The sequence below is a fragment of the Leucoraja erinacea genome, chromosome 17, assembly GCF_028641065.1.
Source record: "Leucoraja erinacea ecotype New England chromosome 17, Leri_hhj_1, whole genome shotgun sequence".
NCBI classification, from domain to species: Eukaryota; Metazoa; Chordata; class Chondrichthyes; order Rajiformes; family Rajidae; genus Leucoraja; species Leucoraja erinaceus.
Genome location: NC_073393.1, coordinates 40,445,389 through 40,463,260, shown reverse-complemented (window position 1 = coordinate 40,463,260; position 17,872 = coordinate 40,445,389). Strand labels below are relative to the sequence as shown.

The window sequence follows — 17,872 nt, the reverse complement described above, 5'->3', positions numbered from 1 at the left end:
GCAGGGTCCACCATTTCTCCTCCACTTCCCATCCACCTACATCCCGCCTTCTAGTTCACAACTCACTCTCCACCTTCCTTTTTTAAATCAGATTCCACCATCGGCACACTTTTGTCTTCTCTACATCACCACCAACCTTCTCCTAGCTGAATCATCATTTTCCAGTCATCCCATCTGTTCCATGTCTATGCTGAACAAAGGTACTTCAGTGCAATAAAGTTCTAAAGTGGGCCCTAATGGCATAGTCTTTTGGCTCTGAAGAAATGGACCTAATCCTAGACTAAGCCAAGGTTGATTGAGATTTATTGCCCAAGTCTAATGTTCTGGCACAATACAGCTAACACGTGTCAAATAAAGTGCTATAATTCAATGTTGCAAAATTAAGGTAATTCCTTTCATCATAATAGGTTCTCAAATTGCCACAACTAAAGACTATAAAACATTGCCAAACCTTGATCAGTGCCCTGTAAAAAATCTAATCCAAATTCTAACTTTTCAAGCATTAGCTAATTGAATGTTTCAACCATGAGGCCCATTCCTGTTTTTGAGCTTGCCAACATTCCTCTCTCTTCTCGGGTTTATGGAGAATCTAGATTTAGCTACTTGCATGCTCAATTAGGGAATTAACAAAATTAGACAATAAGATCTGGGATGTGAATTTTAATTATCACCTGCTTCCCTTTATACTTGTGTCATTTTTGGTAAAATCACAGTGTTTTAGATGGTTGAGAAACATAGAAAATAGGTGCAGGAGGAGGCCATTTGGCCCTTCGAGCCTGCACCACCATTCATTGTGATCAAATGGCTGATCACCCACAATCAGTAACACATGCCTGCCTTCTCCCCCAATCCCCCTAGTCCCCAGAGCTCTATCTAACTCGCTTTTAAATTAATCCAGTGAATTGGCCTCCACTGCCCTCTGTGGCAGATAATTCCACAAATTCACAACTCTCGGAGTGAAAAAATGATTTCTCAACTCAGTTTTAAATGGAGTCCCCTTTATTCTAAGACTGTGGCCCCTGGTTCTGGACTCCTAAATTGGGGCCTAAATTAGGCTTCCCCCTGCATCTAGCTTGTCTAGTCCTTTTACAATTTTATATGTTTCTATAAGATCCCCTCACATTCTTCTAAATTCCAGTGAATACAAGCCCGGTCTTTCCAATCTTTCCTCATATGATACTCCCGCCATGTGAGGAAATTTACTTGGCGACAAGCAATGGGTAACTTCCGTTAAACACAATGAAATAGATATTGAGAATGATTTGGTGTTTGTAAAGATAGCGTTATTGTAGCCATCATTGTGACTAAGCAGTCATTTCCACTGAACATTGTCTCCCCATCAAATTTAATTCATTCAAAGTGTCATTCCCCAAAGCTCTCATCTACTCAAACCTCTTCACTTCCTCAGATCCAGCATCATTTCCTTACTATTTCCAATTCCTAGTGCTTATCTTTAGACTGCAGACTGGCCACACCAAGGACCTGCTCCTGCTCACCATCGTCTACTCTCTTCTCCCATCAGTGGGAGTCATTCGGCCCAACTTGCCCACACCTACCAAGATGCCCATTCTACACTAGTCCTACAAGCCTACGTTTCGCCCATATCCCTCTAAACCTTTCGTATCTATGTCGCTGACCAAATGTCTTTTAAATATTATTATAGTACCTGCCTCAACTACCCCCTCTGGCAGCTCATTCCATACCCACCACTCTGTGTGAAAAAATGTCCCTCAGTTTCTTATTAAATCTCTCCTCTCTCACCTTAAACCTGTCCTCTGGTTCTCCATTGCCCTACTCTGGATAAAAGACTCCATGATTCTACCCAATCTATTTCCCTCATGTTCTTATACGAGTACTGAAGCCCGGAGAGCCGTTGGTGAGAGGAGGAGTTACCAGGGCGGTGAGTTACAAATCGAGCGCGAGGCTTACTTTCACAGAGGCCCGGGGAGCCGTTGGTGAGAGGAGGAGTTACCCAATCTGCAGCGTTCCATCTCACTTACAGTGAAGGGGTCTGGTGGAAGCCTCTGATTGGTGGAAGAGGACCAGAGGAAGCAGCTGATTGGGTGCAACCCCAGGTTTGCATTTCTGCTTTCAGGTTGAGGGTTCTGTGAGTGAGGGTTCTGTGAGTGAGGGTTCTGTGAGTGAGGGTTCTGTGAGTTGAGGGTTCTGTGAGTGAGGGTTCTGTGAGTTGAGGGTTCTGTGAGTTGAGGGTTCTGTGAGTGAGGGTTCTGTGAGTGAGGGTTCAGTGAGTGAGGGGTTCTGTGAGTGAGGGTTCTGTGAGTGAGGGTTCTGTGAGTTGAGGGTTCTGTGAGTTGGGGGGTCTGTGAGTTGAGGGTTCTGTGAGTTGAGGGTTCTGTGAGTGAGGGTTCTGTGAGTGAGGGTTCTGTGAGTGAGGGCTCTGTGAGTTGAGGGTTCTGTGAGTTGAGGGTTCTGTGAGTGAGGGTTCTGTGAGTGAGGGTTCTGTGAGTGAGGGTTCTGTGAGTGAGGGTTCTGTGAGTGAGGGTTCTGTGAGTGAGGGTTCTGTGAGTGAGGGTTCTGTGAGTGAGGGTTCTGTGAGTTGAGGGTTCTGTGAGTTGAGGGTTCAGTGAGTGAGGGTTCTGTGAGTTGAGGGTTCTGTGAGTGAGGGTTCTGTGAGTGAGGGTTCTGTGAGTGAGGGTTCCGTGAGTGAGGGTTCCGTGAGTTAAGGGTTCCGTGAGTGAGGGTTCTGTGAGTGAGGGATCTGTGAGTTGAGGGTTCTGTGAGTTAAGGGTTCCGTGAGTTGAGGGTTCTGTGAGTTGAGGGTTCTGTGAGTTGAGGGTTCTGTGAGTTGAGGGTTCTGTGAGTTGAGGGTTCTGTGAGTTGAGGGTTCTGTGAGTTGAGGGTTCTGTGAGTTGAGGGGACAGTATTTATTAGTAAAGGTACAGTTTAAAGGATAAAGATTTTTATAGAGTGAGGGAGTTGATTTAATTTGGGAGTAAGCCATGTCAGTGGAGATTGGCCCTGTGGTTTGCTCAGCCTGCAACATGTGGGAGATCAGGGATATGGTCGGTGTCCCTGGTGACTACGTTTGCAGGAAATATGTCCAGCTGCAGCTCCTGGCAGACCGCATTGAACGATTGGAGCTGCGGCTGGATTCATACTGGAGCATCCACGATGCTGAGAAAGTCGTGGATAGCACATACAGCGAGTTGGTCACACTGCAGGTAAAAGGTAAGAGGACAGAAAGGGAACGGGTGGCCAAGAGCCAGCAGAGCAGTAGGCAGGTAGTGCAGGAGTCCCCTGCGGTCATCTCCCTCCTAAACAGGTACACCATTTTGGATACTGTTGGGGGAGATGGCTCGTCAGGGGAATGCAGCAGCAGCCAAGTTCATGGCACCATGGATGGCTCTGCGGCACAGGAGGGGAGGAAAAAGAGTGGAAGGGCAATAGTAATAGGGGATTCAATTGTCAGGGGAATAAATAGGCGTTTCTGTGGCTGCAAACGAGACTCCAGGATGGTATGTTGCCTCCCTGGTGCAAGGGTCAGGGATGTCTCTGAGCGGCTGCACAACATTCTGGAGGGGGAGAGTGAACAGCCAGTTGTCGTGGAGCACATTGGCACCAACGATATAGGTAAAAAAAGGATGAGGTCCTACAAGGTCCTACAATTTAGGGAGCTAGGAGATAAACTTAAAAGTAGGCCCTCAAAGGTAATAATCTCTGGATTACTACCAGTGCCACGGGCTAGTCAAAGTAGAAATAGGAGGATATTGCTGATGAATACGTGGCTTGAAAAATGGTGCAAAGGGGAGGGATTCAAATTTCTAGGGCATTGGAACCAATTCTGGGGGAGGTGGGACCAGTACAAACAGGACGGTCTACACCTGGGCTAGAATGGAACCAATGACCTTGGGGCAGTGTTTGCTAGTGCAGTTGGGGAGGATGTAAACTAATGTGGCAGGGGGATGGGTGCAAGAGCAGAGAGGCAGAGGGGTGTAAAATAAGGGTAGAACCAATAGGTAGCAAGGTGAAAAGTAAAAGTGGCAGGCAGGCAGACAAATCCAGGGCAAAAATCAAAAAGGGCCACTTTTCAACATCATTGTATAAGGGGTAAGAGTGTTGTAACAACAAGCCCGAAGGCTTTGTATCTTAATGCAAGGAGCATTCGTAATAAGGTGGATGAGTTGAATGTGCAGATAGCTGTTAATGACCATGATATAGTTGGGATCACGGAGACATGGCTCCAGGGTGACCAAGGCTGGGAGCTGAACATCCAGGAATATTCAATATTCAGGAGGGATAGACAGAAAGGAAAAGGAGGTGGGGTAGCGTTGCTGGTTAGAGAGGAGATTAACGCAATAGAAAGGAAGGACATTAGCTTGGAGGATGTGGAATCAATATGGGTAGAGCTGCGAAACACTAAGTGGCAGAAAACGATAGTGGGAGTTGTGTACAGGCCACCTAATTGAGTATTTGAGTTGGGGATGGCATCAAACAGGAAATTAGAAATGCGTGCAACAGAGGTAAAACAATTATAATGGGTGACTTCAATCTACATATAGATTGGGTGAATTAAATTGGCAAGGGTGCTGAGGAAGAGGATTTCTTGGAATGTATGCGGGATAGTTTTCTAAACCAACATGTAGAGGAACCAACGAGAGAGCAGGCTATTCTAGACTGGGTATTGAGTAATGAGGAAGGGTTAGTTAGCAGTCTTGTTGTGCGTGGCCCCTTGGGTGACCATAATATAGTTGAGTTCTTCATTAGGATGGAGAGTGACATTGTTAATTCAGAAACAAGGGTCCTGAACTTAAAGAAAGGTGACTTTGAGGGTATGAGACGTGAATTGGCCAAGATAGACTGGCAAATGATTCTTAAAGGGTTGATGGTGGATATGCAATGGAAGGCATTTAAAAACTGCATGGATGAACTACAACAATTGTTCATCCCAGTTTGGCAAAATAACAAATCAGGGAAGGTAGTGCATCCGTGGATAACAAGGGAAATCAGGGATAGTGTCAAAACAAAAGATGAAGCGTACAAATTAGCCAGAAAAAGCTGCCTACCAGAGGACTGGGAGAAATTCAGAGTCCAGCAGAGGAGGACAAAAGGCTTAATTAGGAAAGGGAAAATAGATTATGAAAGAAAACTGGCAGGGAACATAAAAACTGACTACAAACTTTTTTATAGATATGTGAAAAGGAAAAGATTAGTTAAACCAAATGTAGGTCCCTTGCAGTCAGAAGCAGGCAAATTGATCATGGGGAACAAGGACATGGCAGACGAATTGAATAACTACTTTGGTTCTGTCATCACTAAGGAAGACATAAATAATCTGCCGGAAATAGCAAGGGACCGGGGGTTAAATGAGATGGAGGAACTGAGTGAAATTCAGGTTAGCCGGGAAGTAGTGTTAGGTAAATTGAATGGATTAAAGGCCGATAAATCCCCAGGGCCAGATAAGTTGCATCCCAGAGTACTTAAGGAAGTAGCCGCAGAAATAGTGGATGCATTAGTGATAATTTTTCAAAACTCTTTAGATTCTGGAGTAGTTCCTGAGGACTGGAGGGTAGCTAATGTAACCCTACTTTTTAAAAAGGGAGGGAGAGAAAAAACGGGGAATTACAGACCAGTTAGTCTAACATCGGTGGTGGGGAAAATTCTAGAGTCAGTTATTAAAGATGGGATAGCAGCACATTTGGAAAGTGGCAAATTCATGGTGGATAAGGGAGAACCAGTGGATGTGTTATATCTGGACTTTCTGAAGGCTTTCAACAAGGTCCCACATAAGAGATTAGTATACAAACTTAAAGCACACGGTATTGGGGGCTCAGTATTGATATGGATAGAGAACTGGCTGGCAGACAGGAAGCAAAGAGTAGGAGTAAACGGGTCCTTTTCAGAATGGCAGGCAGTGACTAGTGGGGTAAGTGCTCAGTGCTGGGACCCCAGCTATTTACAATATATATGAATGATCTGGATGAGGGAATTGAATGCAACATCTCCAAGTTTGCGGATGACACGAAGCTGGGGGGCAGTGTTAGCTGTGAGGAGGATGCTAGGAGGCTGCAAGGTGACTTGGATAGGCTGGGTGAGTGGGAAATGCATGGCAGATGCAGTATAATGTGGATAAATTTGAGGTTATCCACTTTGGTGGCAAAACAAGGAAAGTAGACTATTATCTGAATGGTGGCCGATTAGGAAAAGGGGAGATGCAACGAGACCTGGGTGTCATGGTACACCAGTCATTAAAAGTAGGAATGCAGGTGCAGCAGGCAGTGAAGAAAGCAAATGGTATGTTAGCATTCATAGCAAAAGGATTTGAGTATAAGAGCAGGGAGGTTCTACTGCAGTTGTGCAGGGTCTTGGTGAGACCACACCTGGAGTATTGCGTACAGTTTTGGTCTCCTAATCTGAGGAAAGACATTCTTGCCAGAGGGAGTACAGAGAAGGTTCACCAGACTGATTCCTGGGATGGCAGGACTTTCATATGAAAAAAGACTGGATAGACTCGGCTTGTACTCGCTAGAATTTGGAAGATTGAGGGGGGGATTTTATAGAAACTTACAAAATTCTTAAGGGGTTGGACAGGCTAGATGCAGGAAGATTATTCCCGATGTTGGGGAAGTCCAGAACTAGGGGTCATAGTTTAAGGATAAGAGGGAAGTCTTTTAGGACCGAGATGAGAAAATCATTTTTTACAGAGAGTGGTGAATCTGTGGAATTCTCTGCCACAGAAGGTAGTTGAGGCCAGTTCATTGGCTATATTTAAGAGGGAGTTAGATGTGGCCTTTGTGGCTAAAGGGATCAGTGGGTATGGAGAGAAGGCAGGGATGGGATACCGAGTTGGATGATCAGCCATGATCATGTCGAATGGCGGTGCAGGCTCGAAGGGCCGAATAGCCTACCCCTGCACCTATTTTCTATGTTTCTATGAAAGTAAGCATGCAGGTACAGCAGGCAGTGAAGAACGCTAATGACATGTTGGCCTTCATTGCGAGAGGATTTGAGTTTAGGAGCAAGGAGGTCCTACTGCAGTGGTACAGGGTCCTGGTGAGACCGCGCCTGGAGTATTGTGTACAATTCTGATCTCCTAATTTGAGAAAGGGCATTATTCCTATTGAGGGAGTGCAGTGTAGGTTCACCAGTTTATTCCAGGGATGGCAGCACTGACAAATGATGAAAGAATGTGTCGACTGAGCTTGTATTCGCTAGAATTTAGAACAATGAGAGGGAATCTTATAGACACATATAAAATTCTTATAGGATTGGACAGGGTAGATGCAGGAAAATTGTTCCCGATGTTGGGGGAGTCCAGAACTAGGGGGGGGGGGGGGGGGGGGTCACAGCTTAAGAATAAGAGGTAGGCCATTTAGGACTGAGATGAGGAAAAACGTTTTCACCCAGAGAGTCGTGAATCTGTGGAATTCTGGATGTTTTCAAGGGAGAGTTAGATTTAGTTCTTAGGGCTAAAGGAATTAAGGGATACAGGGAAAAAGCCAAACGGGGTACTGATTTTGGATGATTAGCCATGGTCATATTGAATGGCGATGCTGGCTCGAAGGGCTGAATGGCCTACTCCTACACCTATTTTCTATGTTTTTATACACCTCTATAAGACCACTCCTCATCCTCCTGTGCTCCAAGAAATAAAATCCTAGCCCAATCTCTCCCTATAGCTCAGGCCCTCAAGTCCTGACGATATTCTCATGAAGCTTTTCTGCACTCTTTCCAGCTTAACTATGGCAAGATGACTAAAACTGAACATAATACTCCAAATGTGGCCTCACCAACATCTTGTACAACTGTAACATATCATCCCAACTTCTATGTACAGGAAGGAACTGCAGATGCTGGTTTACACCAAAGATAGACACAAAATGATGGAGTAACCCAGTGGAACAGGCAGCATCTCTGGAGAGAAGGAATGGGTGATGTTTTGGGGCAAGACCCTTCTTCGAATGTCATCCAGAGATGCTGCCTGTCCAGCTGAGTTGCTCCAGCATTTTGTGTCCATCCCAACTTCTATACTCATTCTAAAGTCACTTTTACTTGCATGCTCTTGTCCATGCAAATACATATGTCATCTTAAGTCATCTGTTACAAACTAATTTATCAGCTCTTCAATTTATCCCCTTCCAACGTTGAGATACGGAGCAGTCGAGAACAACATTATTTTTGTCCTGGTACAACCTAAATTTAAATTTAAAAATATTGTCACTGAGGTCTAATTTTCTAGTAAGGTATCCATTGCACATCGCTCCAGCTGAGGGAGGTGGTGCTAGAAATAAGTTGCATTAATACAAGCAATTGGTATTCACCGGTCTCACCTGTTGACTGGTCAACTGTACAGAAGCATTTATTTCTAAGTGGAGAATTCCATGTTCCTCTCTTGTTTAACATATTGAAGTTTCTCTCCTCCATACTTTCTCATGGCTCACCTCCATAAACCACCAAATAGACTTGTGGATGATCTAAAATATTTGTTGCTACCAAATCACCATCTAGGTTTTTTAAATGTATTTCTCCAAAGCAGCAAAGCGCAACACTGACAGCTCTCTAGCAAGTGTCATCTCACTGGAGTTTCACACAATTCCCTGGTTACTTACTGTAAAGGTTTTGCTCCAGTATGGCGCATTTGGTGAACCGACAGGTGTTTCCGCTGTTTGAAAGTCTGTCCACATTCATCACAAATGTAATTTCTTTCCTCTGTAATGTTTAAAAACAGAAATTATTTTCAGGTAGAACTGAATACAACACAGAACATAATGCAGTAAGGCAGTGGCCTTTGCGATGCAACCTACCTCTCAAGTGAAAACAAGAGCAGCCTTCGAATTTAAGAATTATTGGTACCATTATCCAACTGTATGTTGTATGATTATAGCAGAATATTTTCCCCCCCACTGTATCTAGGTACACGTGTCAATAACAAACCAATACCAAGATTTTGTCCTTTTACTAGTATATGGATTGCCCTATCTTTCTAAATAGTTTTGTGTAGAGACAAGAAAAATAAGACAAATACATTGGGTAATTTACACCATAATTTACACACATGTATTGTACATTATTGAGGGTGTGGTAATGATGTCATGAAGGTATACAACATGGAAACAAGCTCTTCAGCCCAACTTGCCCATGTCAACCAAGATGCCGCTCTGAGTTGGTACAATTTGTCTCCGTTTGCCCCATGTCCATCTTAACTATTCCTACTCATGTACTTGTCCAAATGTTTTTTTAGACGTTGCAATTGTACCTTCATCTAACACTTCCCCATGGCAGCCCATTCCTTATACACACCAGCCCCTGGGTGAAAAACATGCCTCTCAGGTCACCTTTAAAACTTACCCCTCTCACCTTAAACCTATACCTCCCTATCGTTAGACTCCAATACCATGGGAAAAAGACGTGGACCTGCCACGTTATCTGTGCGCCTCATGGTTTTATAAACGTCTAAGGTCATCCCTCGGCCTGCTTCATTCCTGAAAAAACAGACGTGTCTATCCATTATAACTCGAGCCCTCCAGTACCAGCAACACTCTTGTGATTCTTTTCTGCACCCTTCTCTCGCTTAATCCCATCTTCCTATAGAACGGTGACCCAAATTCCACACAATATTTCAAGTGTAGTCTCATCAACGTCTTACACAAATGTTGCATGATGTACCAACGCTTGTACTCATTATCCTGCCTGATGTTTTTAGTTTAGTTTAGAGATACAGTGTGGAAACAAACCCTTCTGCCCACCGGGTCCGCACCGACCAGTGATCCTCGCACACCAACGCCAACCTACACACACAAACGCACACACACACACGAGGGAAAATTGACAATTATACCAAGCCAATTAACCTACAAATCGGTACGTCTTTGGAGTGCGGATGGTTTTACTGCCCCGACGGCGGGAGAACAAAGAGGAAAATGATTGAACTTTATTGCCTTCCATCACAGTGAGGAATGTGGAATCCACTGTGATGGAGGTTATGTTGACTTTGATGTGGTTGTGTGTCTTGCTGCTTTTCACTTAGTATGGCTGTATGATAACTCAAATTTCACTGTACCTTAATTGGTACAGGTGTAGCGGGGACTCGCAGGAGTCCAGCCAAAAACTAGTCGACACGAGTTGTGTGCACTAGACGTGTTTCATCTCTCTAATACAGCTCCCTACTCCCCCGCTGCGGCTGAGCCACATGGGTTGCAACCAGGTGCCGCCACACATGTGACAATAAACTGACCTTGAAACCATGACACTGGAGCACCCGGAGAAAACCCATGCAGGTCAAGGGGAGAAGGTTCAAACTCTGTACAGTCAGCACCCGTAGTCAGGATCGAACCCGGTTCTCTGGCGCTGCCATAGACTACCTTCTCCATCTTGTCTACCTCCGTCATCACTTTCAGAGATAGACACAAAATACTGGAGGAACCCAAGCAGCATCTCTGGGGAGTAGGAATGGGTGACATTTCGAGTCGAGACCCTTCTTTAGGCTCGTCTCGTCCCGAAACATCACCCATTCCTTCTCTCCTGAGATGCTGCCTATCCCGCTGAGTTCCTCCAGCATTTTCTGTCTATCTTCGGATTAAACCAGCATCTACAGTTCCTTTCTAGCACTTTCAGAGAACTAATCACTTGACTATTTACTAACTATGTACCTACATTTCAATGGTCTAGAACACTCACCAGGACCCTTCCATTCACTGTCAATATCCAACCCTGGCTTAATTTCACAAAACGCATCACCACGCACTTGTTTGACAAATCGCATCTGCCACTTTTGCTTTAATGTTATACCTTAGGGCAGTTATTGAGAATTCTAGTTTTTTTAATGATGAAATCCTTTTAAAACCAAGATAAATTACATATATCTCAGACATGTCTAGCCCCAAGTACCTGTTTCTGGAAAGCTTTCCACAGTGATAATGGAGGAGAAAGAGACAAGCCATGTGAAATTTTGACCCTACAAACTCCAAAAAAATAAATGAACCTGAGATTAACTACAGCGCATCAATATTTGACTGGTCAGCACCATGCTCAGGTGGCATTCTTCCCCATTTTCAGCCCACTAATATATGTTGCATCAAAGAAATTATGGATATTCTTGTTCAGTTCAGAAAACCCTCCCAGATTACAGAACAGACAATAACTAACAAAGGTAGAAGACAAAATGTGACATCATTTAAATGCATATTTGATGCTAACATTGATAGAGCACTTACTTACCTGTATGGATCAGCTTTACATGGCGCTGCAGGTAGCGATCAATCAGAAACACCTTGTTACATCCTGGGTGGGGGCAAGGTCTTTCACGCACCTCTTCATGCTGCTCTTTTATGTGTTTCTAAAAAGTATTAATTTACTTGTTACAAACTGGACTCCTGATTAGAGCAAAACACAAAGGACCTCAGCGAGTCATGCAGCAAGGGCTGAAGTTCCTTGCTGTATTGTTCCATGTTCTGTCTGGAAAGGGAATAGATAGGCAGTGTTTTGGGTCAGGCCACTTCTTTGCTTGGAATTAGGGGGAGGAGAGCTGGAAAAGAGAGGTGGGGGCGTTACAAAATGTGGCAAGTGATAGGTCTCAATGTTCACACCATTAGGCTGTAAGCTACACAAGCGGAATATGAGGTGCTGTTCCTACAGTTTGCACGTGGTCTCACTCTGCCAATGGAAGTCGCAGTGGACAGAAAACTCAGTATGGGAATGCAATCTATGGGGATACCGTTGTAGTGAAGGCTAATAATTAGTAACAATGTTTAAAAGGCATTTGGACAGATACATGGATAGGAAAGGTTTAGAAGGATATGGGCAAAACGTGGGAAAATGAGACTGGTGTAGGTGGGGTGCCTTGGTCGGCATGGACAACCAGGACCAAGGACCTGTTTCCATGCTGTGTGACTATAAATGCACCATCAGAGCAACCAGCCCTATTTATGCACTTAATCACACACCCTCGTTAAAGTTGCTTACAAACAAAAGTCATGTTCGCTTTCACCTGGGAACAATGTGGCATGTACTACATGCAAGATAAAACCAATTTAATCAGAAGTTTACTTTTGGCCAAAAAAAGACAATAAATGCAATAATAAAATGTTATACAGAAGGGTGTAGTAACATAAGTTAACACCATTTTTCTCATTTTTTGTTGTATTACAATGTGAACATGTACCCGAGAGGCATTCCAGTAATGAAGCTGTTTTTCAAAATTATTGTAATGTTTTTGTGCCTGCAAAGACAATGTAATAAATAATTGATGTAAAATATCCAAATATATGCCATTAGGGAGCATTTGTAATTGAATGCAGTGCTCTATTCTGACATCCTTCATTTATTTACCCCGGGAGAAATGTCTAATTCTGTATGGTTGTGTAACTAAATTAGAAATATCAAATATTGTGTTTCCATCTTTCAAATAAAAACATGAAATAAATTATTCATGCACACTGCTGACATGTGTTACAGGAAAGCTTTCCTTCACCCCTCTTAGCCAAAATCGGCACTGTGACAGACTACATGATAAAACAAAGAATCCCAGAACAGTAACATCCAATAGGTTAGAAGGGTCTCGACCCGAATCGTCACCCATTCCTTCTCTGCAGAGATGCTGCCTGCCTGAGTTACTCCAGCATTTTGTGTCAATCTTAGGTTAGACTGCCCAATGCACTTTGTCACTCAAGTCCAATGGATATTCGTTAAGAATTTAGAAAAACGGCACAATCCCTTTTCACAGGGTTTTGCCTTGGACAGCGCAATAGCGCAGCTGGTAGAGCTATTGCGCGATCCTGACCTCTGGTACTGTCTGTGCGTAATACGTATGCACTCCCTGAAAATGCTTCTGTTTCTTCCCACATCCCAAAAATGTGGGTTCATCAGTTAATTGGCCACTGTAAATTACTCCTAGTATGTTGACGAGTGATATAATCAGAGAGGGAATTGGGATGAATATAGGGAGAATAAAGTGGGTGTTTGATGGTCAGCATGGACTTGGTATGCTGAGACTCCTGTTTCCATGCTGTATCTCTACACGACTCTGTGGCTCAACTGATAGAAGTATAATGTACACCTTAAATTCAACTCTGTCTTTTCATAATGTAATCAATAGTGACATGTACTTAACTGCAGACAGTACATAAAACACGTTACCACAAAGCACTAGCAATGGTTTCTAACTGATGAAGTAATGCCTTCCATTACCAAGAATTTACTCAGAAGTAGCTAAATTAACGTACCGGCAAAGGAATTGTGAACAAAAATAGTTTCTGCATACATTTAAACTTGTTTTAGAAACATTAAACTGAAGGGTGATCCCAGCCAATGTTATTTCAAACAGATTTATTAAGTATCATTCATGAAAAGTGATGGAGAGTATTAAATCAGTAGAAGTGTTCACATCAATTCAACAATGGTCACTAGATAATGTTTCACATGCTTTCTTTAAACCCATTGGGCCCCAGCTCCTCATGCTCCCATGAAACTCCATGGGACCCTTGTAACACACTGGGGTCCCTGTTTCCCACATTCATTTTAAACTCACCAAGATCCCATTTGTCCTGCCCAAATTTACTGGGGCCCTAGTTTGTGTGCTTTAAACATATTGGAGCACTGTTTCCTGTTCTACCGCAGTGCCCACAGTTCATTGAAACTTAACAGGTTCACTGTACAATTGTGTAACATCTAAATTGAATGAAAACATTCCACAATTCTAAAAGCTTTGCCAGTTAGTCACCACCACCATGCCCAATGGTTGAAGTTTTACTGTAAAAAGAAAAAAAACACCTCAAGCATTGTTTTGATGAATGACTTGCACGTTTCCGTTTGACAAAAGATGCAGTTTGATTTTGATTTACTGAATCCTCATATGGAGCAGACTAATTAGTTTCAGATGTTTCTCACCATCCATTGCAGCTAGTAGCCATCACCAAAATCAGAGATACCACGCACAATGCAGGATTGTGGTATTCGTATTTTGTATCTCTACAGATTCACTGTACTCTACTACACAAATTCTTCCTTAAGAATTTAACCACTAAATGCAGGACAGGTAATATAGTGTGACTTAGGAATTACATTAGTAGCATTCTAAAGCTCCAATAGTCTAACAACAGATATAGAAGGTCTAAAATCTAATCTATTATTTACAGTCGCTCCAAAAATTATCCGAATCTCATTACTATGGCAAGTATAGAATTTCCCCATTGAGTTAGTGTTTAAAAGTAAATGCCAGATTAAGTCTTACATTGGATGATCAGTCAGGATTACAAATTCAAGTCCTGGCATTGGTCTTAAATTGCAACCATTTGATTGAAATTCATGTGATTACCAAGTGATTATACATGACAACCTCATTGAAACGTACCGAATAGTGAAAGGCTTGGATAGTGTGGACGTGGAGAGGATGGTTCCACTAGCGGGAGAGTCTAGGACTGGAGGTCATAGCCTCTGAATTAAAGGATGTTCCTTTAGGAGGGAGATGAGAAGGAATTTATTTAGTCAGAGAGTGGTGAATCTGTGGAATTCTTCACTACAGAAGACTGTGGAGGCCAAATCAATGGATATTTTTAAAGCGGAGATAGATAGATTCTTGATTAGTACGGGTGTCAGGGGTTATGGGGAGAAGGCAGAAGAATGGGGTTAGGATGGAGATATCGATTAAATGGCGGAGTAGATTCAATGAGCCGAATGCCTAATTCTGCTACTATTACTTATGACCTTATGACTTATGACCATAGTAAGCTGACAAGCAAAAGCCTTAATTTTTAAAATTTCCACTTAGTCTTAAGTATAACTTTACCTTAAGTCCGTCAACTCCTCTGTAAACAGCACAGCAACCCTTATACTGACATCGATACATGGTGGGGAAATCTTCCCTGAAAAATACCAAGACGTTCCATGTAATCACATAACTTGTGGCATCAACAACTGTTTTGATTATTATCTATATTTCTTGTAATATGATACTGACACTGGTTAACAATGACGGTGACTGTGCACGTTGTCCAAAATGTTGACTTCAAATTACATAATTAATACGGATATTTATTGGTATGAACTTAGAAACATAGAAAATAGGTGCAAGAGTAGGCCATTCAGCCCTTTGAGCTAACACCACCATTCAATATGACCATGGCTGATTATCCAAAATCCGTTCAGGCTTTTTCCCCCCATATCCCTTGATTCCTTTAGCCCTAAGATCTAAATCTAACTCTCTCTTGAAAACATCCAGTGAATTGGCCCCCACTGCCTTCTGTAGCAGAGAATTCCACAGATTCACAACTCTCTGGGTGAAGAAGTTTTTCCTCATCTCAGTTCTAAATGGCCTACCCCTTATTCTTAAACTGTGACCCCTGGTTCTGGACTCCCCCAACATCGGGAACATTTTTCCTGCATCTACCCTGTCCAATCCTCTAAGAATTTTAAATGTTTCTATAATACAAGCTCAGTCGACCCATTCTTTCATCATACGTCAGTATCATACATCATACGTCAGTATTGCCATCCCGGGAATTAATCTAGTGAACCTATGCTGCAGTCCCTCAATAGCAATAATGTCCTTCCTCAAATTAAGAGACCAAAATTGCACACAATACTCCAGGTGCGGTCTCACCAGGGCCCTGTACAACTTAATTAGAAAACAAGCTAGATTTGCACCCATGCAGAACTCATGGACTTCAACTTCACCACCAATTTCCATCCTGCCCTCAAATTTACTTGGACCATCTCCGACACCTCCCTCCTCTTTCTTGATCTCACAGTCTCCATTACAGGAATAGAGTATCGACTGACGTCTATTACAAACCCACTGACTCCCACAACTATCTGAATTACACTTCTTTCCACCCTGCTTCCTGCAAAGATTCTTTCCCCTGCTCCCAATTTCTCCGTCTACAGTGCATCTACGCCAAAGATGAGATGTCCTCATTCTTTAGGGAATCCTTAATCATAGTCGAGGCCCTAACTCATATCTCCTCGGTACCCTGCAGCTCCGCCCTTGCTCCCCTCCCCCTAGTCGTAACAGAGACAGAGCCCCCACTAGTCTTTACCTTTCACCCCATCAGCCGTCGCATACAACACATAATCCTCCAATGTTTTCGCCACCTCCAACAGGATCCCAACACTAGTCACATCTTTCCATCTCCACTCCTTTCCGCCTTCCACAGAGACCGTTCCCTCCGCAGCTTCCTGGTTAACTGATCCCTTCCCACCTAAACCACCCCCTCCCCAGGTACCTTCCCCTGCAACCGCAGAATATGCAACACCTGTCGCTATACCACCTCCCTCGACTCTCAGGGACCCCAACAGTCCTTTCAGGTTAGGCAGAGGTTCATTTGGACCTCCTCCAACCTCATCTACTGTATCCGTTCAAGATGTGGACTCTTATACATTGGCGAGACCAGAATGGAAATTGGGGGTGAAGTTGAAGTCCACGAGTTCTGCATGGATGCAAATCTAGCTTGTTTTCTAAGTAAGTTGTACAGGGCTCTGGTGAGGCCACACCTGGAGTATTGTGTGCAATTTTGGTCTCTTAATTTGAGGAGACAGGGCGATTGCTGCGCTGAATACCTTCGCTCAGTCCGCCTGAATCTACCTGATCTCCTGGTTGCTAAACACTTTAATTCTCCTTCCCATTCCTACACAGACCTTTCAGTTCTAGGTCTCCTCCATTGTCAGAGTGAGGCTAAATGCAAATTGGAGGAACAGCATCTCATATTTCGCATGGGCAGCTTCCAGTGGTATGAATTTTGGTCTCTCTAACTTCAAGTAACCCTTGAATTCCCTCTCTCTCTCTCCCTCTTCCTCCCCCACCCAAGTCACACCAGTTTCTCGTTGTCGACCCGAAACGTCACCCATTCCATCTCTCCAGAGATGCTGCCTGACCGACTGAATTACTCCAGCTTTTTGTGTCTATCTGAGATTTCAATTTAGTTGTTAACAGGACCAACCAATATACTTATTCATTACATAGAAATAAATATCCAATACACATATTTGAAGTTTCTTTAGATGTGCATTATTTTCTTCCTTAATACAAGATGCCCATGGGATGAATTTTCCCCAAGGAAAAAGGGGACAGTCCGCCTAACCATATAACAATTACAGCACGGAAACAGGCCATCCCGACCCTTCTAGTCCGTGCCGAACACATAATCTCCCCTAGTCCCATATACCTGCGCTCAGACCATAACCCTCCATTCCCTTCCCATCCATATAACTATCCAATTTATTTTTAAATGATAAAAACGAACCTGCCTCCACCACCTTCACTGGAAGCTCATTCCACACAGCTACCACTCTGAGTAAAGAAGTTCCCCCTCATATTACCCCTAAACTTCAGTCCCTTAATTCTCAAGTCATGTCCCCTAGGCCAGGGGTGGGGAACGTGCGGCCTTCTGGACCATTAAGTGCGGCCGTTTGAATGAATCCAAATTTTGTAGAGCAAATCCTTTTATTTTTATTAATATGTTTTTGTTTATCTTTTATTATTTTTATTTTAATCTTAAAATCAACCTATTTAAAATACCAAAGAGTAAAACAAGATTCAACGAAATAATACTCCCCGACTGACGGCCACAATTAAAACATTAGTAAGTCATGAGGGCTATTTTAACAAAATAATGTACATCTAATTGAAGTTTCTTGGATGCGGCCTTAATAGATTACAGCTAACTTAATGCGGCAAGGTTCCCCACCCCTGGCCTAGGCCTACATGATCTCCCGGGTTGCTAAACACTTTAACTCCCCCTCCCATTCTCATACTGACCTTTCTGTCCTGGGCCTCCTCCATTGGCAGAGTGAGGCCTGATGCAAATTGGAGAAACAGCACCTCATATTTCGCTTGGGCAGCTTACAACCCAGCAGTTTGAATATTGCTTTCTATAACATCAAGTAACACTTGCTTTCCCTCTCTGTCCCTCCCCCACCCTAG

General features: G+C 43.3%; 1 protein-coding gene across 1 annotated transcript in view; it reads right to left on the bottom strand.

Moving 5' to 3' along the window:
• LOC129705460 (zinc finger protein 276-like) overlaps positions 1-17,872 on the bottom strand; it is a 46,815-nt gene that overhangs the window by 3,765 nt on the left and 25,178 nt on the right. Inside the window, 3 exon segments of the mRNA XM_055649033.1 lie at positions 8,568-8,667; positions 11,176-11,293; positions 14,741-14,816. Coding sequence (XP_055505008.1) covers positions 8,568-8,667; positions 11,176-11,293; positions 14,741-14,816 — 294 coding nt within the window.